We start from the raw sequence: 27,424 nt of genomic DNA, 5'->3' as shown, positions 1-27,424 counted from the left end.
CAGAAGCAGCTTGCAGAAATACCTTGCTCCCCATAATAATCTGAATCAGTTAAGTTTTTGGATAACTATAAAAACTTCTCAGCTTTGTCAGCAAGTTGAATAAAAGAGAATGTGTGTGATTGTGCCAACTTATTAAATCAGTTCCTTTTTTCAGCTGCTACTGGCTTTGGAGGTCAAAAATAAGGGAAAAGACAGTAGGAAGGGGAAAAAAAAAGCAAGTAATTAATCAGTTAAGATCTGCTCAAGAAGGAAGGAGAATGTGCATATATTTTATAAATCACAGTGCAATTTCTTCATCATTCTTTGAAACACAGATGGGCTTTTTCAAACGTGTGAGACCACCACAGGAAGAGCAAGAAAGAGAACAGCTGCAGCCACATGAGAATGGGGAAGGAACATCAGAAGCTTAAGCAGAGTTTTATCTGTAAGACATTCTGAAATTTTAAAATGCCTACTTCTTGGTTACGAATATTGGTTTCCCTGTTAAAGAAAAAACACTCATGACTGCAAAGCTGTTGGTCTCAGAAGCATGTACAAAATGAGAGCAAAATATTTAAATCCTCCTTTTTGTATTAATTATGTTCATATATGTGACTAATGCATCTGCACTGATTTGTGTTTGAAAAGTAGTATGTAGTGCTATGATTTGCTTATTGGGATAGAAGAGACATCTTTTTTGATTCACAGACCAACTTTATATGCATTGCTACACAGATGCTGTGTTTGCTCTTGAAGCCAACAGCTTCCGTAGGTACTTGTGGGATTACATGTTTAGCTTCAATATATTTGTGTTATCATACACTACATTTCATTTCCTAGCTCTTGTGAGCCAGTTGCATAATAAAATATGAACACAACTTGTTTTACAAAACTGAAGAATATTCTTTGACCCATTAATTCTGCTGATTATTTCCTCCTGCTCAAAAAATATGAGAGAGATGAATCACTGGAATCACTCACATCTCATACCTATTCTGCATGCCTGTTCCCCTTCCAGATCAGTCATTTGTCTGGTGGTTTCCCTTTAGACTTTACAAATACCATTCTCCAGATCCAGGGTCTCTTACTGAGCCTACAGAAATGGAAGTCAATGGTAGAAAGGTGGGGATGATGCGTTTTCTATAGGACTGAGTGCAAATATTCTGAGCAAGATCCAAAGACTCTGCTGTGTATTTTTAAAGCATGGAATCCAGGTGTTCCTCAGAATTCTTGACAGCATGGATCTATTCAGGTACTGCTAGGGACAAGATGTTGGACTGTGGCTACCAACAGACATGTCTTGTGAGAAGAAACATAGCCTTGATGTCCAGAAGTCAAAGCTCCACAAGGCTTGAAGTTATGTCTGTGTATTACTCAGGACACCTTTCATTGTTGGGTAAACCAAAGAAGGGAATAATTTATGACAGGTTATCTTATGCACTGTGAGGAAGTCGTTGTTAATTTTCACATTGTGTGGTTGACCATGTCCAAAAGCAGGATGGAGTAATACAGGGACTGTTTAAACTACACTGTCTGCTAGCCAAATGTATGTAGATTCCATCGGGAGCACTTTGTCCACACTCATGCCTGCCTTGCCACCTGCCCTGAGAGAACAGTGAGCTTCTCAAAATGAAGCAGAGTATAGCTGGCAATGCAAAAAGGTTTCAAAAGAGAAGGCTGATTTGGCTTGTTTCATTTCATTCTTCCATTGTTTCATTCACTGTATGTTTCATTGCACAAAAGACATTTCATTGCATAGACATTTCATGATGTTCAATACATTTCATTACCAGAAAAAACACTAAATATTTTGTTTCACTGTTTGCTACATGTACCAAAAGTTCAGTGGTTTAAAGCCCCAGGTTTACATAAATCTTAGTTTATTTACCTTAGCATTGATGTGGTAAAATGAAGCTGCTTCAATTGATGAGAGAACACAAGAACATTGTCTATGCATTTCAGTAGATATTTAATGCAAATTAGGAGGTTGTCTGGCTTGCCATCACATGTAGCTGTGTTGCATAAATCTTAGATTGGACATACTTAGACTATTTCAGAGATACCTTATATCAGATGTGCTTATCCTATTCCAGAAAGGCAATAATTTATATTATAAACTCCCTGTATGTATGCAGCAAAATACAGAAAGGAAGACTTCTACTGTAATTATAGCAGTGAGATTTCTGTATAGACAAGTTCTTAAAAGGACACAAATTGTGGTTAGCTTTGGGTACTTGCAGCTTGGGGATTTTGTTCCAATCTGCATCTGCCCCGCAAATACTGCAATGCCCTGTAAAGCCAGAATTCTCTGAAATTAACAATTGGATTCAACTCTCATTTCAGCATCCCTTCTGAGATTCAAAATCCACAAATGCTTGTCTATGTAAAGTCCATTCTTACGCCATGAACCATGATGGCATTTAAGTCATTAAGAGAGGCAGCAAAAAAAAAAGGCTGTGGGGGCCAGTATGTGTGTCAGATCTAGGCTTGCATAGTTACCCATTTACATGTTTTTGGTTTAGACGATTTGTTAAGATGAGTTTATATGAGGGTATACGGCGTAATTCCACTTTCACTTAGTTTTCAAGGTCTTCATTTTGGCCAAGATTTTATTTTTGTCTTGACTTCTAGTGTTGTTACTAGTAATACAATAAAGAATCAGGAATCAGGCTTTGATCCTGGCCTCAAAATGTGACTTCTATAAAAGATAATTTCAGTTAGTTACACAGACTTTTCTAGTTCACACGCTTTGGCAACTGATTATATGCAAGGAGATTGTTTTTACCCAGTCCTAATCTTGCTAGGTTAAGAGGTTTAAGAGACTGTCAGATGATAGCTCTAATTCTTACATGTGTGCTTTCATTATATGTATGCACTGTGTTGACTTGAAATTTATTAAACTACTTGCATGTCTAGGCATTAGAAAGAAATGAAAAGAAAGCAGCATGATCAAGATCTCTTCAGCTCACATGGAAGGGATACTGTAGCATTGCTTATGTCAGTGCTAATTACATCTTCATTTTACTCTGGCAACTGGAAACTGTCATTTTACTGATTTTCAGGATAAAAAGGTACATTTTATTGGTACAACTGCTGTAGCTATGGAAAGCTTCTTCCATCTATAGAGCTTACGTGAAGTAAGAGTTACTTAAGTGATTTTTATTTCTTTACATTCTACTGGACAGTAAAAGCAAACACTTGCTTTTCCCATGTCCACTAATCTCCAGTTTGGTTAAAAACTGCAAACAGCAAGCATATGTAAATAACATATACAAGTTACTTAAGTGAACATGGATATAAAACCCCCAATTCAGTTCAGAGTAACATTTGTGTTTCAGAAAGATTCTGAACAGGATGTTTTCCTGAGTGGTGGTGCAAGAACCCTTTGATATCACATTCTAGATTCAGCAATAATATTCGACTATGTATGTGATTGTGTCAGTATAGATTTTATAATGACTTAAAGGCTTTGGTGTGTTTTTGTAGTATAAATAGTAGAACAAGGTTAAAACTTTGAGAGAAACTATAAAAATGTATTTTGAAATTACATTAATGTCCTTGAGTCAAAACTGATGTGCATAAGGTGCATAAGATGCATGCTGCAAGCATTAAAAAAACCCCAAGATAATTAGTCCTGTTTTAGAGAGTTATGTTTCAGAAGCTTGTTTTTATGAATATAAAATCAACTGCTATGTAATTATTTAGGTAATGAAAACATTTTCAAAGAGCTATATCTTTAATGAAATTCTGTCATTAGTCCTGTTGGCCATTATTGCAGCATCTCATGATCAATACAAAAAAGTTAATATGCATTTTGTAATATAATTATCTGTTATATTTGGCAATATTTAGGAAACGTAAAGCAACAGACCTAATTTATAGGTTTACATTTTTCAAGAAACTACCAAATGATGTAGGTAGCTTTTATTTAAGCCTGACTACACAGTCAATTCTGATATTAATTTAACAACCTAAGTTGAAATATTTGAGGAAATGTTTTCAGATATCAGCATCAAGTTTATAATTTTATTCATCCCATTTTTATGTTTTAATTTCTTATTTATATGTTAATCTTGGATTCCCATAACGTGGAAATTTTAAGAAATTTCATTATATATGCTCTTTCTCTATAAAACATTTGTTCCAAGTGAAGATTTTTAATATTTAGTTTCTAAACTTATGTCTGTGCTTGTCTTTAAGGTAAAACTCTCATGGGTATTTTGAAAATATTTTGGTTATAATCAGCATGTTCTTGACAATTTGAAGGAATCATGTTGCACTTGGAATTTTACAACATCTGGTTTTGCTGTTGATTACCCTGGAACAGACATGGCAGTCACAGAGCAGCATTACCCTTGTGAAAATCTAGTCAGTTGTTGTGTTAGGTCCAGGCTAAGACCTTTTTCCACAGCCTAATGAAGTCATAGAAAACCTGACATTCATTGCAACTGCCTTTCAATGTGACCCTTAGTGTCCAGTGCTGCTGGCTGTTAATGAGGAAAAAAAAATAGGGTTTTACAAAAGAAATGCAAAAAAAAAAAAAAAAAAGGGGTGATGGCAGCTCACAGATAAGCCTTTTGCAGCAAAGAGATGGGGTTTTTTTGCTTGTCTGTTTCTAAGATGGGGAGAGCCCATTAGTGCTCTGTTGGTATTCTATCACAAGCAAATCCCACAGTTTGGATCATGATTATATGCTGAGCTCTAATAACTGTTGATGTGAGTGGGATCTGAACTCTTTGGTACTGAATCTCTAGCTTCTAATTCCCAAGTGCAATATAACATGATCAGATCTAGTTCACTGCCGAGTTGTCTGTTTATTTTTATTTGCCTAAGAAGGGATGTAGCATTTCTGCCTTGCAGTGGTCAGTATTTTTAAGGACATTATCAAAAAGAATGTATTAAATTGAGGTCATAAATGAATGGTATAGAAAGTTTTCCATCACCCACATTGGGTGAAACATAATGTATATTCCAAGGTGTGTCCATTACTAACTCTTGAGCTACTGAGAATCGGTACAATATCCTTTAAGTCCACTGTGGAAAATCTGACTAGAGACTATACAATAAGGGGTTAACTAGTGCTACTACTGTTTCATGTGATTGTTATTTAGTATTTCAATCTATTTTTTCCAATGTGTAGAGTTTTTAGATAACACAGGAAATCTAACTTTTCATGCAGTGTCCTTCTAATATGCTGCGTTAAGGTTGAGTGACTTGACTCTTGGCTTTTGCAAAATAAATGAAGATCTAATGTAGCATTTGAATCTTCAAAAAACCTTACAGGTTTAGGTAGCCTTGTCGAGTCCCTGAAGGAAACCTGTTTTTGCTATAATGCAAGTGTGTTGAAAATGTAACATTTTATTCTTTGTCATAGAATATTTTTGCCTTTTTTGGTTTTGCTTGTGCATTAAATCAGTAGAACATTGTTTGCACAAGCAGAAAATTAACATACTAATGTGTGCTGCATTTTGGGTTTCTTAGTCATGTAGTAAATACTTGTAACATAAATGGGAATATTTTCAGTAACTATCAACTTTTTTCAAAGGTCTTTGGTACATTTAAGGAGAGCAATATACATTTGAAGTCACCTTATTTTTATTAAATTATAAGTCTTGCAAAAAAAGTAATTTTGTACTGATAACAAGTATATAGCTGTTAAGCTGTGGTTTTCTTTTCAAGTCATTCTTTTCATCCTAATTCAAATTGGAATGATTTTATTAGGTTGTATTTTACTGTGTATGTATACAATTTCAAAATACTATGATTGGATAAAATGAAAACTGTTAAGTATTGAGTTGATTTTGATATTTAGAGTTTTGGAATAAAATACCTCTTTATTAACAGGAATTCTGGTTTTGGTTGTTTGTTTGTTTGTTTTATCCTAGGTGTATATTTAATTCAGCTGAAAAATTTCATACCCTGTTGTAATCAGCAGTTGTCTATTAAATAAGAAAAGGTCACATTTGTACAACTCACCTTCTTAGCTAGAGAGGCACATGTTAACCTTGAGTCAAAAAATCATGAACCAGAAAGGATCTAGTCACAAATTGTTCTGTCATCAGAAAACAGATTTCCTACTAAAATTTTATACCAAAAAAAAGTATTTCAGATTCTCTAGTTGCCACATCCCTGTAGAAAATAGTGATTTCTTGTCCTTTTGTTAGGAAAATGCTCATAGAAGTGGTGTTTCTTTTCATGGTACCATATTCTTTCTGATTTACAACCATACTCATTTCTGCAAGTGGGGTGTTTACTGTGTACTCTTAATTCCTTCTCAGTCATTTATCTAAATGCAGTACAAACAATTTCCACATGTTATTGCCCTTTTGGAGGCACTTTCAATAAAACTTTTTATCACACGTTTAACAGATTTGTTTCAGAACTTTATAAATGAGTAATTGTGCATATTCACGTCATCGACATTAATTTGAAGGGTTGCAGCTGCCAAGTTGGTTCAACTATTCCTCTCCAAATAAATGTAACTTTTATCTTTCTAGAAACCCAAGTCTACAAACCTTTGGAGATTAATATATATGATCCTAACGTTCTCAATATCACGTACTCATTCATCAGACAAATTCATTAACAAGGGAAGGAAATTGCTCAAGGCATTAACTAGCTTGCTGTAGACCTCTTTATTACACCTGGGGACAAGTGATATTGCAGATTCCAAAATGAATTGAAGTCTAACAGAGACTGTGCAGAAGCAGACTCTCTTTGCAGTGACCAAATCAAAGGTTGAAAAAGGAAACTCTGTGAGAGGATGTTAACTAGAACAGCAGGCACTGAACAATGTTTTCTAAATAAAAGAAATAATCTCTCCTCTTTTCCATATCAACTATATTATTGTTTGCCTGTTTTGCTGTTCTTTTGCTTGAAAGAAAGGTCAAATAAAATTAAGTTTTCATGATGGGTTTTTTTGGGTGCTGATGAAGAAAAGGAAGATTAATATACTCTTAACTATTTTAAAGAAAAGTATTGAAGGGTACCTGCTGAGGAGGGTGTACACTTCCCAGTACAGCACTGCTCTCTGCAGGTGGTGATGGTTCTTAATGCACGAGTGGGTCAAGACAATCCATTCCTTAGCCATCCCAAGAGGTGCCAACAAACGCTCAGCAGCTACAATATAAGTAAATTTTATTTTTCGTGCCAATCCCACTTTTTAATGCAAATGAGTAAACTGCATTGTACTGTACAGAATTACCTCCAATCATAAGGAAGAATACATTTGGTTTTCTTTACATGTTAGAAGAGACCTGTTGAAACTAAGCATTGTGACATACTCCTCTCTGGCTTGCATCTCGATTCCCCCCTTTCCACTGCATTGAAGAAATTTTGCTATCTGAAAGCTACAGACTGTAGCCTAATGTGTCATTTTCTCTAAAAGATCTTTATTTGGGTAATGTTTATTAAAATGAGTTACAGGGCTTTACTCGTTTCCAATAATTTCATATTCACTTCTCCCACATACACTGGAAATGCAGCATCATCCCGTTCGGAAAGTGCTGGCGGTGACTCTCCCTGCCTTGGTGAGGAGCAGGGACACGCTCCTCAGCACCAGCCTGAGCTCCGCCCTGACAGGGCCCTGCTCGCTGTGCCCAGCCCTGCCCCGGCAGCTGCCTGGGCTTGTCCTGCCCAGGGTCTAACAGCCTTCATCTACTACGCACCACTTGTCCCTTTTCCCACCCGCTAGCTGTATTCCCGTGGGCCCTGTGCTAACGCGGAGCCTGAATTCTAAACAACGTGTCACGTCTGACGTCCGGACCCTTGCTGAGAACCAACACGTACCTACGGCACAGCACTGCCTGCGTCTAGAGCTCCAGCGTCAGGAGCTGCAGCCCCGGCCAGCTCGGGGCCACGGCCGCGCGGCCTCCGGACTGCCGGGAGCAAGCGCTGGACTGAGGGCGGCAGGGGAGGGACCGCGGCGGGGTTTCATGCCCCGGGTCACGCCGCTTCAGGGCCGCGGCCCCGCGCCCGCCTCCCCTCAGCGGCCCGGCTCGCCCCTGCCGCCCGGGGCCGGGCTCTGCGGGAAAGCCGGCAGCCCGCGCCTGCAGGGCCGGGCCACGGCCGGCGGGGAGGCGGGGCGGGGGGGGTCTCCCTGCTCCGGAAAAGGCCGCTCCCGGCCCCGCTCCCGGCCCCGCTCCCGGCCCGCGCCGCAGCCGCCTCAGGCCCCGCCGCCCCTCAGGCCCCGCCCGCCGTCACGCGCGGGGGGGCGGGGCGGGGCGGGCGCGCGGCTGCCCGGCCGGTAACGGCCAGACGCGCGCGCTGGCGCGGGCCGGTCGGTGGCCACCGCAGCCGCCCCCGGAGCCGCGGGTGCCGGGGCCTCCCCGCGATGTGCCGCCGCTGCCCGCGGGCTGCTCGCCATGGCGGGGACCGGCGGGCGCCTCTCCTCCCTGCTGCCGGGGCTGGCGGCCGCGCTGCTGCTGCTGCTGGGGCGGCCGCCCCCCGCCGATGCCGCAGCCGCCGCCACCCGCCCGCAGCAGCAGCGGGCGGCTCTGCCGGCGGGCAGCCCCGCTGCCGCCTCAGGTACCGATCCCTCCTTCCCCCTCTGCCCTCATTTCCCGCTTTCCCTGGGGAGATGCTTCCTCTCTCCTCCGCGGGGCCCGTTCAGGCCGGCGTGTCCCGCTCCTGCCGGGCTGGGGGGTCCGGCCGAGCTGCTCCCCGCCGGGCGCTGGAGCCGGGTCGCTGAGACCGGCGGGCTTGCGGTGCCGGGCGAGGGGCGAGCGGGTTTTCCAGGCACAAACCAGGCCGGTGGCTGAGCCGCGGCGGCTGCTGCGGGGCGGACGGGATCCATCTTTAATACCCCCGGCTCTGTGTGCGGCTGCTGCACCGGGGCACCGGCCGGGGGGTCGGGCACCGGCCCTGGCGGGGGATGTTCCCCCCGGTGCCCGGCAGGCGGCCTGGCGGGCAGCCGGGCTTTATGCGTGCGTGTGTGCTGGCAGGGGTCACCAGAGCGAGATACCCGCTTATATATCTATTCCATCTCCATATACGTTTATGTCAGTGTAGAATCAATCCAGCTGATACACGTTTAAGCTTCTGAAGCCTGTCAAATGAGGGACGAGGCCGACGAGCTCGTTAGTTTTGCATCTCCTCTGCCGAATGTGCAACTATGGCATTTATCCAGCGGCGGAGGGTATGAAAATCATGTGCTTGTTTCAGCGTTAGGCCTTGGTATTATTGTCAAACGGGTGAGGTTACCCCTTTGCAAGTCATAAAGGTGTTTGATTTATCATCTAGTTAAAAAAAAAAGTGGGTACTTTGAAATTTTAGTGGTTCAAATTAGGATAAATCCGTTATTATTCTTGACATACTGCCTTTCGCCAGAGAATTTCAAAATGGTTTCAAACATGAATTATTTAAGACCTTTTAGCACCAAGGCTCCGTTTGGGCATATCACTAGAGCATATGTTTCCTTTTTACATACATGCATGTTTCTTTTTCCAGTTGACTTCAAGAAGGTATAAAATGTTCTTCGTTTCAGGCATATGGCTAATGTTTTGCTGAACTGAAGCCAATTTATAAAGCTGCCAAAGTATGTGTGTTAATTAGGACATATAAGCAAAGATCTTGAATTATGGTCTTTACTTGTAATTTCTTAAAGATGTTAAACAAAAAACTGGATTTGGTAGAATCTGAACACACTCGTAAATTCTATGGGTACACTCGTAGAAACTGATAAGCAAATCAAGACATTTTTTTCTTCTGTGGATTTGCTGCTTGTTTTTTCTTTTCCAAATGTTTTGACTATAGGACTTCAAAGCATGGTCTTTGATGAGCAGCTTGGTTCTTGTTTTCTCCCTTTGAACTGGTGATTTTCTCTTATTTGTTTCCTATCACGCTTTTAGAGGAATATATCATTAATCACTAGTAAATCTCACTTAAAAGGCATTGGCAGCATTTCTAACTTGTGCAGTGAGCATTTTGCTCATTAAAAATTGAGTGACCAAAAAGGAGGGGGATCAGTTTTTGTAATTCAATGATCCTCTTTTGTTTCAGGTATTGATTTCTTTTCAAGAAGTTCTCTTACCTTATTGCTTACAGCCCTGGCCAAAATCTTTGTGGATACCAAACGATTTAATGCGGATGCTATTGGTTTCCCCTTGTTGCTGTTGCAGAGCCATGTGCCCATTTGCAGCTGCTTTTATTTATTTGCTTATTATGCTTCATAGTTTTTGAGGTCTGAGAGTCCTGAAAGTGTCTTGTAATATTAGGCTTTCATGATCAATCCCAGTTTATGAATATTAAAAAATATAATTTGAACTGATCCTCATGCATTTGTTTATGTTAGCTAAAATACATGTAAAGCTTTCTTTCACTTGTTGGCTGGCTTTCTAAATGAGCTTTATTAGTTTTTTTTCTTTCATAAAAATGGAAAAAAGGCAATAATGAATAATCTTTTAAAAAGACAATCACTTTGATGGTTCTGAAGAAGCTGCTAAGCACCTGGTTTTTGTGTGGTATTTCCTTTCAGTTAAGTCTCTAAGTAATTTTTGCTGTGTCAACATTTTTGAAATTTTTAAAAAAGGAGAGACTGACTCCAGATATGTATTTATTAGATATTTAGGTCTTTTTCCCTGAAATTATATTTTGGTAGTTTACAGCTGAAAGGCAGGACAAATGGCTGTTGCCTTTCCACCAGAAGACTGTCAGCAGTGTAATCCTAAAGGGGAGTGCTCTGAAGAGGCCACTCCTGCAGCAGCTGCAGGTCCTGTGCTGGGAACTGGCAGACAGGCAGTGGTTTCTGGAAGTAAGGAGGAGTCTGGCTGATTTTGGATCTATGCTGTGTGTTTGTGACCCCAGTGTTGCTAGAGAGAAAGAGCTTTGTCCTCCTAAAATAGGGAAGGTGCAGAGCTAAGGCTGGATTTCGCAACCTTTTCTCATTTGGTGTTCCTGTATTGAGTCCTTGTCCTGTATAAGCTAATTATACAGTTTCACAGGTCAGTTCCCTCCTGGATTAACAGACTTCTGCCAGTCTAATTATTGTGCTTTCTGAGAAGAGAAGCTAAAGTCAGCACAGCTGTGTGCAAGTGTTTGAGGTGCTGACTCTATTGCTGACATAAATGTAGCAATGAGAAGCACATTGTGACTGAACAGGTTTTTTTGCTAATCTCTTTTTTCTTTTCCCTTAAAAACAACAAAAAACTTACCACTGTCAAAAGAAATAAGTAAATTCCAAAGATGAAGCAGAGAAGACGTGCAGTAAAGGGACACAGTTCATGGAGTTCCTCTGACTCATGTTATCTAATGGATGTAGATGTTCTTCCAAATTTTTAGAAAAAAAACATTCAGGAAGATAGAAATGGGCCTCTCCTGTTAGGGTGGTCGTTGCTGAAGTGGAGAACCTGTCTTGGTTCCATGTTATTCACAGTAAGCTTTTCCATTTTCTGAGTGGCACTTCAGAAATCTGGACTCTGGTGTGCAGAAACAGTAGCAGCCAGTGGGAGCTGTGAATACTCAGCAGCGAGGTCAGTGGGCTTGAGCACAGAATTCAGTAAATTATAGTCCTGGCTTTGATCCAGGCAAGTCTGGTTTTGTTTTCCTTGTTCCTTTTTGTTTGTCTTTATTGAGATGGATTCTATACGGGAGGTGTGTGTTGTGATTTTTCATGTTCGTGATGCTTGGGATATTTTGGATATGGTGCATTGTTATTCTCTTTATAATGCAGGTATTGGGCCATAAACAGAGCAGAGACCACTCATTGAATAAGTGATACTTAACTGCATCAGCTCTATTTTCATATCTGATGTGTACTGAATGAACAAGATTCTTCTAGAGAAGGCAGCAGTTGTGTAAATAGATGCTGTCACGTGGACAGACAGCACATAGGATGCTGTGCACCATCTTATTGTCAGAATTTTTTTTCCACCTTGAGACCTTTCTGTTATGTAATTGGATGTTCTGTGGTGTGGGTACTCTCCATACCATTTGTAATCCCAGCAAAAACTAAAGACCATTGTATTTGTTATAGACCGTTCCAAATTTGCCGTACATTCCCAAATTCAGGGAAAACCAAATTTATTTTAGTTTTTTTTTCAGGGTTGGGGTTTTTTTTGGTTGGTTTGGGGTTTTCTGTTGTTGTGGGTTTTTTTGTTTGTTTGGTTGGTTGGTTTTTTTTTTGCTTTTTTTTTTGCTTTTTTTTTTTGGCAGGTGGTTTTGTATATGGTGGGAAGATTAACTTAATTTTTGTAGGGTGAAATTAAAAAGCCGTCACAGCTAATAATGGTCCTGAAAAAGGAGAGGAGAGAATTGGAATCGCTTCTGAGTATTTTTGCAGTTAGTTCTGTTTGTTGAGACTGATGAGGTAAATATGTGATTGTTGACAAACCCAGAAGAAGAGAAGAGATTACTTTTGTACCTGTTGAAGCTGAATCTGCTGTTCGGATATTGTCTGTGGAATTTGATTCTGTGCCCTTTTCTCAATACTATCTGCTTACATGTGCTGATGAGTTGCTATCTAATGTGAAGCCGTGTTCATAGGCAAGGGATACCTAGTTCAAAAATTTTTCTTAACTCTTGTATGTTGTCTTATTCTTCCTGATCATTCAAAGAGGAGGTAACTTTCTGATGCTTTATTTTTGTTTGAGATATTGAGCAGAAGTATTTCTCTGATACATCCTTGCGTGACTTACTGGTTTTCTAATTTTTGTTTTCTGTGTAGTGAAATATTTGTCCTAATGACTTAGATATTGCTGTGTAGCTGGTACTTAGGTATTTAGAGGACCATTTGGTTTTGATGACTTATTTTGTTAATCCTGCGCTTGAATTTGAGCGATAATACATAATGATGCACTTAAAAAACCTAGTGCTGTGTGGCTGCTTGTTTTGTCACTTGGTGGAACAACCTTTATGTTTACTGGCTCTGTGGTCACTGGATAGGGAATGAGCAGAGCAACAATAAACCCATGTGTTTTGGAGCTTTTGCCACAGTCACCTACAGACCCCAAGAAAATGAGTGAAGAGTTAAGAGCTGTGTAAGCGATTCTGCAGCATTGCTGTAAAGAAGGAAATTCAGTCTCATTCATGACTGAGATGACTGTGTGATTATGTAGGATACAGTTCCCTGGTGGCTACCAAGAAGATGGAGATTCCCTGTTTACAAGAAGCTGCATGGAAAAGACAAGGGGTTATGGCCACAAGTTGCTCCTGGGGAGATTGTGATTGGACACAAGACGTAAATTTTTCACCATGAGGACAGTCAGTTGTTGGAATAGTCTCCCAAGGGAAGTGGTAGTTTCCCCCATATTGGACAGTTTTAAGTCTCAGCTTGACAGGGTGCTGAGCCCCACCTCATATAAACTATAGTAGTACCTAGAAAGGTCAGACCAGATGATCCTTGGGGTCCCTTCCAACCTGGCATTCTATGGTTCTATGATTAAGTTGTCAAAGCTTATGGGTTAAATTGTAATAATTGTGTTGTCCTTGGACATGGAGGAGATAGTTTGCAGTCTTTAAAATGTTACTTTTAATTTGTTTTAGATGTACCAGGTATAAACATTTGTTGGGAATCTGTGTTATGTGAAGAACTTTTATGATATTTTAGAAAGCTGACTTTTGATGTGGTGAAAAAAAAATTATTTCATTAGGAAATAGAACTCCAAAAGTACTACATGTACAGCCCAGAAAAATGGTTTATGCAAGCAACTAACTCCACCTATGGAAACAAACTCAGAAAATGTCCTTTTGCAATTCAGTTTTCTCAGCCATCTCAGCCTCTGGCATTTGCAATAATGGTTTCTCAGCTATGTGGGAAAGAATGTAAGACTTAGACTTGTCCTGGTTTAGTGGAGCTGATGTTCTTAAGTGACTTAGCTTTCTGTGTTGATCTATAAAGCTTAGTAGTGCAACAAAATATCAGGGAAGGCATTAAGAAACTGGAAAGTAATGAAAGCATCTGCGGTTTGAAACAGAAATGAATAATGAAAAATTCACCGATATTTTCATTTATATGTCCATGTGTTCCATGATTTAGGCCACTCAGTTGCTAATACAAAAAAAAGAGAAGAGTTTAGGTTTTCCATGGTAGAACCTACTTTTTTTTCTTAATGTTTTCAGAAAGAGAATTGATATAAACTAAAAGGTTCTGAGGAGTTCCAAAGAGGTAGGCAGCTCTCCTGAATTGAAAGCTTGTTTTTGATTGAATCTTGTAATATATTATACAGCAACGTGCTCTATACCCGGGAAAGCTTGCTTTCAAGGAACTAGTGTCAATAGTAGCTTTGATTATAAAGAACTGAGAGAGGCCAAGGCAGAAATATGTTTCAGGTTCACAAAAACAGGACCCACAGTAGCAAGGTGGTAAGTGACAGGAAGCAAGAGTAGTCAGTGATGGCAGGAAGCTACCTATTGCTAACTGGTGGTTTTTGCAGTTCTTGTTTGTTTTGTTAAAGTTTCATTACTTGGTGTCAATCTGTTGGCAGAGAATACATCATTAAAGGCCAACCGATATGTAAAAACGTTCACAGAATTGCTCTCAGACTTAGAAAAAGGCAGTTTCAGGATTTGGAATGCAACTGCTATCTGGGTCAGTGGAAATCTATAGCATGCTTTCTCTGTCAACTAGCTCAGTAGATGAAGTCTTTGAAGACAAGCAAAGATCTGAACAGAAGATGTATTCAAGACTAACTTAATTTTTTGTGTGTCAAACTTAGGAAAATAGTGCAGGTTACTTTGTCATCTTGAAAGTTGCACATTTTTATATTCATTGTATCCTTCTGTAATGAATGGGGATTTATGGCACAATGTGACAGAGCGAATTATTCCTCTTTATTACCCCTTATATTGCTTTTGATTCCTATTTCATACATGCAGCAATCTGGTGTGCTGTAGGGAACTTAAGGATGGAAAGCTGATGAGAATGAATTAATCTTTAGCAGTGCCCTCTGACTGTAAGTCAGGTGTTTAGTAGGGGAGATTTCACTCAAGCTGTAACTCATCTTTTCAGGTGGAGTATGTATTCCAGCAGAAGGGCTGGGTGCCTGGGAAAGGGCAGTTACTCCAAACCATGTCTGAGGCTGCAGCACAGGTAGAGCGTATGTTCATGCAGCCCCGACAGATCTTAGCTACTTAGAAGAGGCTTAGCCAAAAAGTAAAATCACTATGAAGAAAATTGGTTCTGTCCTGGCTCAAACCAGGACGCCCTTTTGCATCTACAGAGGAGACAGTCTGTCTCGTGAGTCACCTTTGATTAATATATTACCCTATCATTTTGGGAGGGATGTAGATCAGGATGCTTAGATCTTCCATATGAGAGAGCACATACGTGCTCAAGTGTGATCATGCTCTTGTGACTGGGAGATAAGTCATATTCAGCATGTGTGAAGGACACTACCAACGCACAAGTTATCTTAAACGTGGCTTCTCAGGCAGAACACAGGGCAAATGTAGCATCAGCAGTTCTGACAAGTAACAAACTATAGCATATACTGTGAATTTCACAAGCAGTTGTCAGCTGTCTGTAGATGATGTGAAGAAAATCATCTCCCATCTCAATTGGACCGACTGCCATAACTTTCCAAATGTTTCTGCTCACTCTCTAGCTGCAAGCACGTTATGCGTTCTTGTAAACAAAACACTAACATTTCTGCAGTTTATGATACATGCATGGCACAACCCTGTTGATGTGTGCTTGTCCAGTCCAGCTCCTGGGAGCTGTCCTGTGTGACCTGATGGGATTGCCAGGGTTTAGGAGTAATGCTCTTTCCTGTCTCTGCATGCAAAAAACCCCTAAGGCTCACCCAGTGTAGGGATGAGTCCTGTCAGCTTCTCATGCTATCCTTACTCCTTCCACCTCAGTTGCTTGTCCTTCTTTCTCTTCCCTGACATTGTGGTTATTCTTTATCATGTGGGCTTGAAGAGAGTGTCCACTGACTGAAAGATCCAAATCAGACTTCAGGGCACAATTGTTTCCCTGAAACAGCTGAAGGAGATAGATTACAAAGTCAGTTCCTCCTGCTGGACTTTCCACACAACCCTTTTCACATCAGCATTCTGCATTTCCTGTTGCAAGCACCAGGTACCTAAGACAAGGCAGTCCTACCAGGGGAAGAAGCAAGAAGTGGCCTGGCTTTGGAAATAAGTTGTGGCTCTTGGTGGGTTCGAGAGCAAAGAAAATCTTCATCTGCTGCCTTCTTATTTTCTTGGTCCCATTTTGACAACAAAGATGGTGTAGGTGTGGGTCCTACCTGAACTACTGGCAGCTATAGCTGCAAATGGTTGCCAAATGGCTGTGGTGGGGAGTGGGATTTTTGTGTCGTCACAGGGCATGAGTGCATGGCACAAGTTGAACCCTGTGCATTAGGAGGTCATGAAACATCAAAATATAGAGAATCTCAGAAACGCTTCAACATATTCCCAGCATACTCTAGTTGAAATGCATTATTGACATGACCACTGTACCCCAAAAGTGCTCTGAGGTCTGTAGGGTGTTGTTCGATTAATGAATTCTTTAGCCTATACAGCCAAGTGTTTGCTTGAGGGCTTTTACTAAACAGAGTAGTTACAGCTGGATAAATTGGAGCACTCGCCCATTATCATGCAGCTTATTTTGAAGGAAAGAGTTCAATTTAGTTTTTTGTTTGTTTTTATTTTATTCTATTTTTTTATTTCTAGATGGTCATTAATAGTTCATCTGCCTCTTCTGAAATGTTTCCCTTTGATTGATATGTGTGTGTTTCTGTATTTCTCATCCATCTTTTATCTATTTTCAATGACTGAGCTTTCCTTCTATAATGTGCAGGTAGCTTTCAGGTTTTGTGTTGTAGGTTGTTTTAGTTGCAGGTCCAAGCTACCTTTTCATTAGTCAAACTGATTTTACTTTCAGAATCATCAGTGTTTATGTTTTGATCGAGTGCAAGTGTTATCAAGTAAGACCATTCAAGATAAAGTAGATCGTTTTGTCCCATTTCCTTAACAAAGCATAGAATTTGCATCAGGTTATGAGCCCCGGATTATTGTAGGATGCTGTACTCCTACTAAAGCATCCAACCAGAGTTGCAAAGTGTATTAGAATTAGCTGAAATAAACCACAATCAAGGGAAGATGTTGCTTGTTGTCTGGGTTTGTTTGGTTGTTTTGTTTTGGTTGGTTTGTTTGTTGTTGTTTGGGGTTTTTTTGAGTGCTTTCTGTGATTTGAAAGTAACTATGAGGACCTGCAATCATGGAGGTATTTAGGCTGGAGGGGCTATTAGTAGCACTCTAGTTCAAACACCCTAAAGCAGGGTTGACACTGAATTCCAATGATTGTTTATCCTCAGAAAGAAAAAAAAATCCCCATGTCCAGTCAGATCCTTCCCTGCAATTTGTGACTGCTGTCTTTTGTTTCATTGCCGTGCATCTCGACAGAAAGTTTGACTCTGTCATCTTGCTAAGTTCATGTGTACTGGAAGGCTGTAGTTTAGGTCCCCCAAAGCCATTCCTTTGTGAGGTTCAACAAGGCACATTTCTTTCTGTGGGTCTAAAACTGAGTGCTGTTTCCAGATGCAGTCTAGCAAGTGCTAAGTTAGAGGGAATAATCACTTCTCTTGCTCTGTTGGCCAAGCTTCTGTTGATGCAGTGCAGTGTTCTGTTCACCTTCATTGCCTCCAGTGGGCACTCCTGGTATGTTTAGCTTTTTGCTCACCTGGACTCCCTGATGTTTTCAGCAGAGCTACTGCCCTGACAGCTACTGCTGGAAGGCATCAGATGCATCATTTTGTATTTGTTGTCCCTGTTGAATTTAGTGGGGTTCTTGTTGGCCTATATCTCAAAGTCCCTTGGCGCATATTGAACACATCCCCAGCTCGTTACCATCTACAGACTTTCAGACAGTTCATTTTGTTCCCTCCTCAGATCTTTGGCTTGGGCTCGTATGTGACTATGGGATATGTCAGCTGCTAATGTTTCACTTGAAACTTGTGCATTTTGGGGAGACTGTTTTCCTCCAGTTACATGAAAATTAGAAGGAAGTGGAATTATATCCTCTGCTGCAAATTTGGGGCTGTTTTTTAAGTATGATGTATAAAGTTGAATCATCTGTTGAAATAGAAACTAGTGCATAGCATGAACTTTCTGACTTGTGGAGAGTGTGACTTCGGTTATGAAATTTGGCAAGGCACCAAATTTATTTATTATTAACGACTTTATATGGGCAAGGTTCCCAAATGCAATAATGTGATTGCAGCTGTCTCATACAAGTTATTTTCTGTGTGGTAGCAAATCTGATTTGTAATTTGTCTGTACTAATGTGAGCTAAACTGGAAAAAAAGGTCAGTGATGCCAAGACAGTTGAAAATACAGGCCGTTTTGCTGGAATGAATAAGAAAGTGCCTGCCCCTCCAACTGTTATAGCCAGTAATGGAATTACACAAAGCTTTTTGAAGTCATTGTGGAAAATATATTTCCTCTGTTCTGGAGCCTGTAATTAAGTGACTGAACAGGATAAATCAGTGGCTTTATGTTGTGTAAATGAAGGATATCAGTAGAGCATGTGTTTGGAACAATAAATGATGTTAATAAGAATCGTGCCTTGTTAATAAGTATCGCAGGAGCTTATTTCATTGTTTGTGAAAACTTAAGCTCACTGGGTGGAAGAAGGGGTTTTCTTTGCATTATGGACCACTGAAGTTGAAAAAATCCTCTAATTAAATTGACAGGAATAGAGACTCAGCAAAACATCTGAGAGATACTGCAGAGTTCTGGTGCACTGTTGAACAAAAGAATCTGGCTTGGCTGTTTGCTTCTTAGTTATCAAGTTCCTTTTTCTCCTTCCCAACCCTCCCCAGGCATAGTGTAGAAAACATGTCCCTTTACCATTCTGTCTCCTGGTTTCTTCAGTATTTCATGTAACAGATTGTCTCAAAAGTACTTAGGGGGATTTCTCCACCGCCCCCCCCCCCCCCCTCCCCAGTCCAGGTGGCACAATATTAAAGATGCTGAATGAATATGAGTATTTTGGGGTGTACAGTGTTTACTTGTCCCATTTTTAGTCTTTGTGTCAATACAAATATTTCCATCATTCTAGAAAGGTTTCCATGGTGCTAAGTTTTTCAATTACTCCCTACAGGAATTTGGCCTCTTGCTGTGGAGGGAGAACTTGTGCGTGTCTATTGGTGGTGTTTGTGTTTGAGACACAGTTGGTGGGCGGATAATTGCATGTTCATCTCTCACTACTGTCCTTTAGCTGTATCCTGGAGCACTTTATGCTGTGCTGACCTGTAGAGAGGTAATAATGAGTCAAAGTGGCAGTGGCTGAATCACTAATACATACTGAGTATTCCCACTTATCTTAATGGCATCCATGTATGTAGAAGAGTTATAATAATGTGGGGGCAGTCTTGGTTCAATTGTTTTGCTTTATCTTGTGATGTAGTTTGACTGATCTTTCTTTCTTAAATGTTTTGTGGCATCCATGGAATTTTACTTAATTAAAATTAGTAGGAACCTGCAGTATTTTTTAAAAAAACTGTCATATATATTGTTGGTTAGTGATTTTTGATAATTTGCTTTGTGAAACTCCAATTTATTTTTTTTTTTATATGAAAGCAGTAGTAGCTTGTTGGGTGCTCTTGTTTTGTTGCTGCAATATGGATTTCCTAACTAGCGCATGAAAAAATTCCCTCCCTGTGTGTACAGGACTGCAGTTAGGAAAAGTTACTTTCCATTGTGTTTGCTGCACATGTCTTTACACACTGCCCTTCTTCCAAGGGGCTGGGCATCTTTTTCACTAAGTGAAAGATAACATTGCTGGAACGATGCAAATACCTTTATTTAAGCCGTAGTATGACATTTTGCAGCTCTTGGGAAGGAAAAGTATTTTCAACAAAGAATAGTGACCAGCATGTTACTGAAATGTCACTGAATGCATCAGTAGTTTTCCTTTGCAATTATTTAGTCACATGCACCGGTGTTTGAATTAGTGGTTTGTAGTTACATTATGTGATTTTATACAAGCGTATTTATCTTAAGGCTAAAACCTTTAGGGAGTTAAATGTTATGTTTAAAGAGGGTACTACTTAGTTTTACTATGATTTTTTTTTTTTTTAATTCTGCCAGTTTTGGGGATGTGTGAAATTGCACATGTGTTTTTTCAGCTGGTCGCCACAAAGAATTTCGTGACACAAATCCTGTACCTAACCCTTCAGATTAAAATAAAATAATTCATGCTACAGAGTTATGGGAATATCCTTCCTCTGTCCAAGTATATTGATCATCAAAGGGTGGGGCTGACAAATCATTAGAAGTTCTTGAGGAAGTGGTCTCATTATGTCAAGGCAATGATGCTGAATGATTTATTTTTTTCTACTTGCATATTAGAGGTTAGATTAAAAAGTTCATGAGTGGAAAATGCCTGTTGTTTACTTATCCCCTGATATGTCCTTGCCCATTTTCTTGAGGGTATGTAATACAGTGTAGGTATTTAAGGTAGCATATTTAAAATAGGGTATTATGCAGATTATGGTATTTCCTTTGCATGCTTTTCCCCCCCAGTATTCTATAATAAACTGAATCTTTAATATGCGTTTTTTTTTATTCCCTCAACTCTAATGCAAGGTAGAATGATACAGGTAGTAATTAAAAAAGATGAAAGAAAAGCATCACAGATTTAGTATTAGCCAGCGAATAAACAGAGATGAAAAAAAAAACTCTTGTAATGGTCTCTGCAATATTTGGGCAAAGTTTTTCTGTTTTGTAGACTTCAGGAGTTGTATTAGTAGTATTTACTTGCTCATTTAAATCTCTTCCACTTGCAAATTTATTTTTATAGGATGTATAAGTTTGATTTAAGATTTTTGATCTTGTAATAATAATAATTTTTCTCCCTATCTAAGATCACAGGAGATGATATTTAAAATAAATGAATCCTAAGTAAGTGAGGCTGTTCAGGCTGCAGCACTTGGTCTGCTACACATCTCCTTTGCCCCAGAAAGGTGGATTTCTCAGCTTCCAGCTTCCGTAGTAACCAGAGTTCTGAGAACCAGTCTGGCTGATGCAACCAAGTAGCAGCAAATGAAAATGCCAAGTTGTTATGGTAATGTAGTTGTCATGGTTTCACTAGCAGGTGTCAATTTTGAAGTTTAGTGAAATTTTTATTGTTTACGCTGGTACGCCAGGACAGCAAGAAATGCGAAATGCAATAAACCTGAATTTTCATTACATAATTATATCCTGTGAGTTCCCATGTTATGTCTTGGCTGGTGAAACAGTCTGATTTTACTATGCAAATTGAATAAAGAAGGTGTCTAATGGTGAAAAAAACCCAAATGACAACTTACCACGTGAGTGCCTTACAGCAGTACGTGGTATGCATTCAAAAATATTCCAGTGTGGTTTTTTTTAATGACACGTGTGTACCGTGCAGTCTTAAATGGATACAGGGAAAGAAAGTTCCATCTAAATTTCATAGCTGCTTTCATGTCAAAATTTCCTAGTGCTTTCTCAGGTAGCCCATGAAGCACTTCAAGGGGAGTTCTTATTTTCTTATTTTCAATTTTATATATCTTACTCAGTGCACTAGAAAGTGTTTGAGGATATATTCCTACTGGATGGGTGAGTTGCTAGCAGCTTTATAGATTTGCCTGATAACATTTTTGCATAGTTCTCACAAGCATGTTCACTCTAGGAATGTGTTTATTGATTATGCAGTAGTAATCATGAAGGATACAGCCTATAATAATCTGATTTGTTTATTGACTTTGCAGGGCTGTAATTTCATCAATACTTGGTTTGTGTCAATATTTGTGGAATGAATATCATGCTTACTCAGGTTCTTAATGCATTTGATTTGAGATCTTGATTAGAAGTATAATCATGTGCAATGGTATTATCAGCTGTTGTTTGTAAGAAAAAAAGGTTGTTTTGTTAGTTGTTTGTTTTGTTGTTGTTGTTTCTTATTATTTAAATGACTCATTAAATCAGTCCGTTCTTACATACAAAAAATCTTAAAACTGAAGAAGCCAAAACGTTAATTTACCTATGCAATAGTACAGATTTTGAACTCTAAAACTGTCCAGATCATGAAATAATCCAAATGCAGTAAAACAATTACAAGCACTAAAAGTTTGATTGTTTGAATTCTGGTAATTTCATTTGAGGTGTAGTATATATATATTTTTTTTTAATATGAATTCAAGTTAGCACTGTAGTCTGTACCTGTACAAGTGTGTCATGGAAGCAGATGGATGGAATGGTATGTTATGTCTATGAGAAAAATATTGGGAGCTTATTTGATTTCTCAGAAGAATGAGCTTGTGCTAGGCAGCTACATTTTCTAGCAAAATGTGATTGCTAATGTTTGCCCGTGTTGAATGTTGGCCGTATGTAGTCCTGGTTAAATGTAATCTTTATTTCAGGTTGCTTCTGAATGTAGAGGATATGCTTTTGAAAGTTGGGGGAAAATCAGTTTATTGATTTATGCTGACCTAATTACCCTTCACTACTTGGGAAATTGAGTGCCTGAGTACTAATGAGGCATAGATTTGAAATAATATTTGAGGGCAAGATTTTCTACTAGGAATGTTTCGTAATTTTATTTGCCTCACTCTTTAAAAAACAAACAAAATTCCCTTTCCTCTTGTCATTTCCTTAAGATTTATGTTTATATGGGCACATATGTTGCTATAAAAGGAAAATGTTTTTTAATGTGAAATAAAATATTTGTAAGTAAATAAATTAACAACTTTATTTGTAAAGGCATCATTTAAAATTCAGTGTTAATTGTATGTAAAGGAATGGTACTAAAAACCTCAAATGTTTGACTGAAAAGATCTGAATTAGTTGTGTAATTTTTTTATGTGCTTCTATTTCCTACTAAAATCCCTTTTAGCAGGGAAAGAAGCCTTCTTCTTATCTGTAAAGTATGTAACACTTCTTTCAGTATTTGAGTAGATGATCAGCTTCTCCATATCATCTGATATGGTTTTATTGTAACATGAAACTGGATTTTTGGTCTGTTTTGAGCTAAATGAGTAATTAGTCTTTGACCTACTAATTCACTTAGAACCTTGAAGTTTGCTCTGGATCATGTGCTAATTTGCCACAGACAATCCCCTGTAGTTTTTTGGACTAATAGATTTAGTTTCCATTTCAAGTGCACATCATGATGAGTTTGATTCAACGGATTTAATTTTATGCAATGAATGTATTCATTTCTTTCTAGTTTGAAACTTGCAAAAAAGCTCATCCCTAGAAAAGTATTGGGTTTTTTTCATGATCAGTGATCTCATGGCCTAAAATATTACAGGGAGTCCTTACCACAAAGGGTACCCCAGGATGGGATGGATGCTGGGAGCATGGAGGCTGAACAGAGCTCTGAGAGGGAACACCACAGTATCAAAGGCATGGAGAAGTAGCAACTGGGAAAGACAGTGTTCTGAAAGTAATGAAAGAGCAGAAAGGGATAAGAGCAAGGATGAGATGGTTTCCTGTGTTGCTGTTTTGTTCAGCCCTTAAAAGCAAATGTATCCAGTTGTTTCAAGAGATACAGTCTGGTCTTGATTTGGAGCTGAGAAATCAGCACAGTGTGTGAAATGTATTCTGAAGCATTAGTTTTGGTTTTTTCCCGGTAAGGTGGGAAGAAGGGCCTCATGAAGACTGTAGTATATGCTTGGATAATTCATGTACCAGCATGAATGAGCTTCTAGTAAATTATTTATTTCTTACTTTTCTTACCAATGTACAGGTGTTTAAGGACTGCGGCACTGTGGTCTGTGTGTGCCTACCACATTATATGGTACTGAAGTAAGAAAGTGTTTCTTTGTATCTGAAATAATTATTTATTTGAAGCAGATGTATAGGAAAATGTTTGAAAAGGTCTCAGAGTTAGAATTTGTGTGTGTGTCCCCTCAGCAAAAGCCCACTAGAGTAGCCTGATGGGTGACAAATCCCCCACCTCAGTACCAGTGTGGTCAAATTTGTTGTAATTTCTAATCTGTTACACTTTCTCTTGAATATGAAGCTTGCTGGAAACATCTACATTTGACTAGATTGGTTTAAACTGTCTCCTGTAAAAGAATGTAATAGCCTTGCTCCGTGTAGAAGACACTGCTTGTGCCCCTCAGGATCTAGCCTTAGAATCATAGCATCATAGCCTTAGCTTCTGCATAACTGGGATTTTGTTGATGGCTTCTGTGGAAATTGGTTGACCAGAAATAGGGCAGTGTGAATACTGTGGTGTCCTACTTTCCCGGATCCTATTTTGCTGCTTTGTCCCTGGAAGTCAGTAATGTATTCTGTGTCACTGCAGAGTTTTTTGCAAAAGCCGTTCTTTTAAATATGCATCTCAATGTTCAATTTTGCAGTAAAAATTTTTAAGGGAGTGCTAAGCTACAGAACTGTATTGTATATATGACATGGTGATATTACCTTCACAGGATTGGCTGTTTGTATACAAGTGGAGCAAATGTTAATTAGCTCTGTGTTCCAATTCATTTAATATTTCACTTTTTTTACAATACCCTTGCATTGCCTAAGAGCAGTTCTCTGTAAATCTATAATTGAACACTATTGAGCCACACTCCTAACATATGGCAGTAAAACATCAATATCTGTCTTTTTTCCAAGTGCATTTCAAGGAGCAATCCATGCTTCCTTTAAAATTCATCAGGCTGCCATTTTGTGTAAAGATTAACTTAAACAAGGACAAGTTTTAGCTATTGCTGTAACCTGTGTCTTTCCTTATGCTCTCATGTTCTTTACCAGTCACCTCATGGTTATAGTTTGTTCTGTTGTTTGTTAACTAGATGCAAGTTTTAACTCCCAGAGTGGTTCTTGTCAGCTTTCAGGTGTTTTATGTTTTCAGCCAGCTAGAGTGATTATATTTGTTATCCTATGTGTGTACATTGTTCATACCTAAATCTAACGTTCTCTTTTCCAAATAAATTTCACAGCTCGTTAGGTATTTATTAGCTGAATTTCCTCAGACCTTTTGTGAAATGTGTGAGGTTCTTTGCTTCTCAGCTCATTTATAATACATTGAAAATAAAATGTATAGATTGTACTTGTAGCTAATTAAGGCAAAGTTAGAATTGCACAGAGTGAAACATTGCAGTGTGTTTGGTATTTTAGTAGTATTCCTGTGTCATTTTAGGGAGAAAAAAATATTTGCGTTTAGTTTGTGCTGTAATTTTAAATCAGAGAAGCAGCTTAAGAATAGCATATGAAAATCTTGATAAAGAATCACATAATTATTTTTTAAATTAGATATTCTATAACCAATTTGGAATATATAAAGAATTATTTGTGTAGAGTTAGAAGTGTCTTTATACATGTACATCTGTGTTTAGGGTCTATTTGTGAGCATGGAGTAATACAGCATAGAGGAACACTGAGAGCTGCAAATGAAGATGTAGTATGTAGGGATTAGTCATGAGATTTGCAGGTTATTTGAGAGCTATGGGAAGCATAATTGAAAACTGGTCAGAGAACTTACCCTAGTATCTGACAGTAGTTGTCAGAATGTAGCCATAAAATACTTCCTAGAGTTTAAGGGTCACCTCTTATGTCATTTTAATGCACTCTGCAGAGCAGAAAAATCTGTGCTGTATCAATGCATTGTACCTTAATAGAGAACAAAAGGTAACCACAGACTGATGGTGTGCTGTGGTGAGGAGGGCTTGCTTCAGCATTAAATCATTGCTGTGTCAGGTAGTTGCAGCCACAACTCACCTTCATGTACATGGATTTTTAATGAGCTTTATAGGTGTAATAGGCTTTTACTTTTTATAGATGTGCTTTTGTAGTTTGTTACTGGCATTAGTGTAGTTTTAAGGGAATTTTAAGATGTAATGATTGGTTTTTGAGGGCAGGGGGATTGCTTTTACATGATCTCTTCTAACTAAAGCCAGATTTGTGTTTACTGTGGATTATATATTTCATTTGTATTTTTCCCTAATGGTGATAATTATGCGGTATTGCAATGGATAGTAAAACCTGTGATTTCTTCATTACAGATCAGTCCACTTTTCATATCCTTCATTATAGTAAGCTAAAAAATATGGTGTTCTATGAGTATAAAAGATGGAGAAATGGTTGCTCAGTCAACTAAGACCAAGGAAGTAGTTCATCACACATTTAATCTGGGAGCATGATAATAATGCAGTGTAGGCAGTTTCCATGAAACACATGTAAACATGTGCCTTTTTTTGGCATGGATTTGAACTTTGTCTAGATAAGGATGAGAGAAGTTTCCTCCTAAGGATGGAGATAATGATTAATTTAATTGTAGTTAGTGCTTCTTCCACTCTGTAAGATAGTTGCTTAATTGATTACTTGTCTGTGTGCTTGAGAAGAAGAGTAACTGTCTCCTCCTAGCTGTGGAACCTCTCTTGCTCTAGGACCTGGGTGACAACTAGGTTGCAGAATGTATAGGAACACTTGCTGGGCAGTGCCCTGCATGTATATGTTCACTGCTATATCTCACAGTTAAAAATACAAATCAAGCTTGTAATTTTTTTGTGCCTCTAAGGTCTCTGGCCTTGACCATGTAAATTTAACCTCAGATAAATACAGTAACCAGATGACACACTGACACACTTATCTGCAGGTAAAGAATTATGAACAAATTACATAGGGTTATTACAAAGAGAGATGATTTTGTACTGTTAACGTTTTGTGCCCGATCTGCAATTACAAGCAGTTCTTTGGCTTAATTCTGTGGTACCATTTCTCAGATAGGACAGTGATGTGACACCAAATTCCAGTCATTAGATGTTGTTGCTCAAAGCAATGAGGTGTCATTTTTACTGGCCATGATATTTCGGAAGTAGCTGCATGTGGTAGAAAGCCTTGTTTCCCTTTGTCTAGAGAACTGCTGCATTTGTATGAACATCTATCAGCAAATGGTTAAATGCCTTAGAAGCTGGCATTTCCAGTGGGCTTGCCAAGGGACAAATTTCCCTTCCTCTGAGGCAGCACAAATCAAATTAGCTAAGACTGAGTTCTTTCTTCTGATTGTAGGACTTCTGTCAAATCTGTTTAATTTTGCAGTAAAGCTGACCCACTTGTTTTGGGCAAGTATAAGTGTCTAGGAAAAAGCACAAGTTTCATCGGTCATTTAATTTATTAGCTTGGATTTTGTTAAACCATTAACCAGCATTTCATTTTTGCATCTGAAATGTTTTTCCGTACATTTTATTGTGATCAAAAAATCCTACTCTAGTCTCCATCATATTTGAGTGCCTTTAAGGCATTAAGATCTTTATAAAAAGGAAAAAATGTAGAATTTTCTTTGCAAATTAGATGTTAGGATTGGTAATATAACATTTTAAATAACTCAATGTCATTAAATATGTCTGATAAATATGCATATTACATGCATGTGACGGCACGTGAGGGAGTTTGAGAAAGGAATTGGTCAAGGGATAAGTTTGGGAATATACAGATCAGTCATACATGTTGGACCATCACCGCATTCACAGTCTGAGCAATTAGAGCCTTATGATTTTTTTGCTTTGAACTGGGCTGTTACAGC

At 39.0% G+C, this 27,424-nt stretch overlaps 2 protein-coding genes and 1 long non-coding RNA gene across 5 annotated transcripts in view; 2 read left to right on the top strand and 1 right to left on the bottom strand.

Moving 5' to 3' along the window:
• The window catches only part of ITGAV (integrin subunit alpha V), a 51,107-nt gene extending 45,281 nt beyond the window's left edge, over positions 1-5,826 (top strand). The window contains exons 30-31 of one of the 2 annotated variants that reach the window (XM_051624305.1): positions 315-424; positions 2,896-5,826. In XM_051624305.1, the coding sequence (XP_051480265.1) occupies positions 315-410 (96 nt within the window). In that variant the 3' untranslated portion in view covers positions 411-424; positions 2,896-5,826. Of the gene's footprint in view, positions 1-314 lie in introns of both variants that reach the window. The other variant, XM_051624304.1, reaches the window with a different exon arrangement.
• Positions 1-8,125, bottom strand: part of LOC127386765 (uncharacterized) — a 50,046-nt gene extending 41,921 nt beyond the window's left edge. For both annotated transcript variants that reach the window (XR_007889973.1, XR_007889972.1), the window contains exons 1-2: positions 7,768-8,125; positions 6,969-7,098 (exon numbers count right to left, since the gene is read on the bottom strand). This is a non-coding gene — a long non-coding RNA (uncharacterized LOC127386765). The remainder of the gene's footprint in view (positions 1-6,968; positions 7,099-7,767) is intronic.
• A 97-nt stretch (positions 8,126-8,222) lies between these two features.
• Positions 8,223-27,424, top strand: part of FAM171B (family with sequence similarity 171 member B) — a 37,987-nt gene continuing 18,785 nt past the window's right edge. Inside the window, exon 1 of the mRNA XM_051623285.1 lies at positions 8,223-8,505. Coding sequence (XP_051479245.1) covers positions 8,343-8,505 — 163 coding nt within the window. The 5' untranslated portion in view covers positions 8,223-8,342. The remainder of the gene's footprint in view (positions 8,506-27,424) is intronic.

This window comes from Apus apus, chromosome 6 (genome assembly GCF_020740795.1).
Source record: "Apus apus isolate bApuApu2 chromosome 6, bApuApu2.pri.cur, whole genome shotgun sequence".
Classification (NCBI taxonomy): Eukaryota; Metazoa; Chordata; class Aves; order Apodiformes; family Apodidae; genus Apus; species Apus apus.
This window is presented reverse-complemented; position numbering and strand designations above follow the sequence as displayed.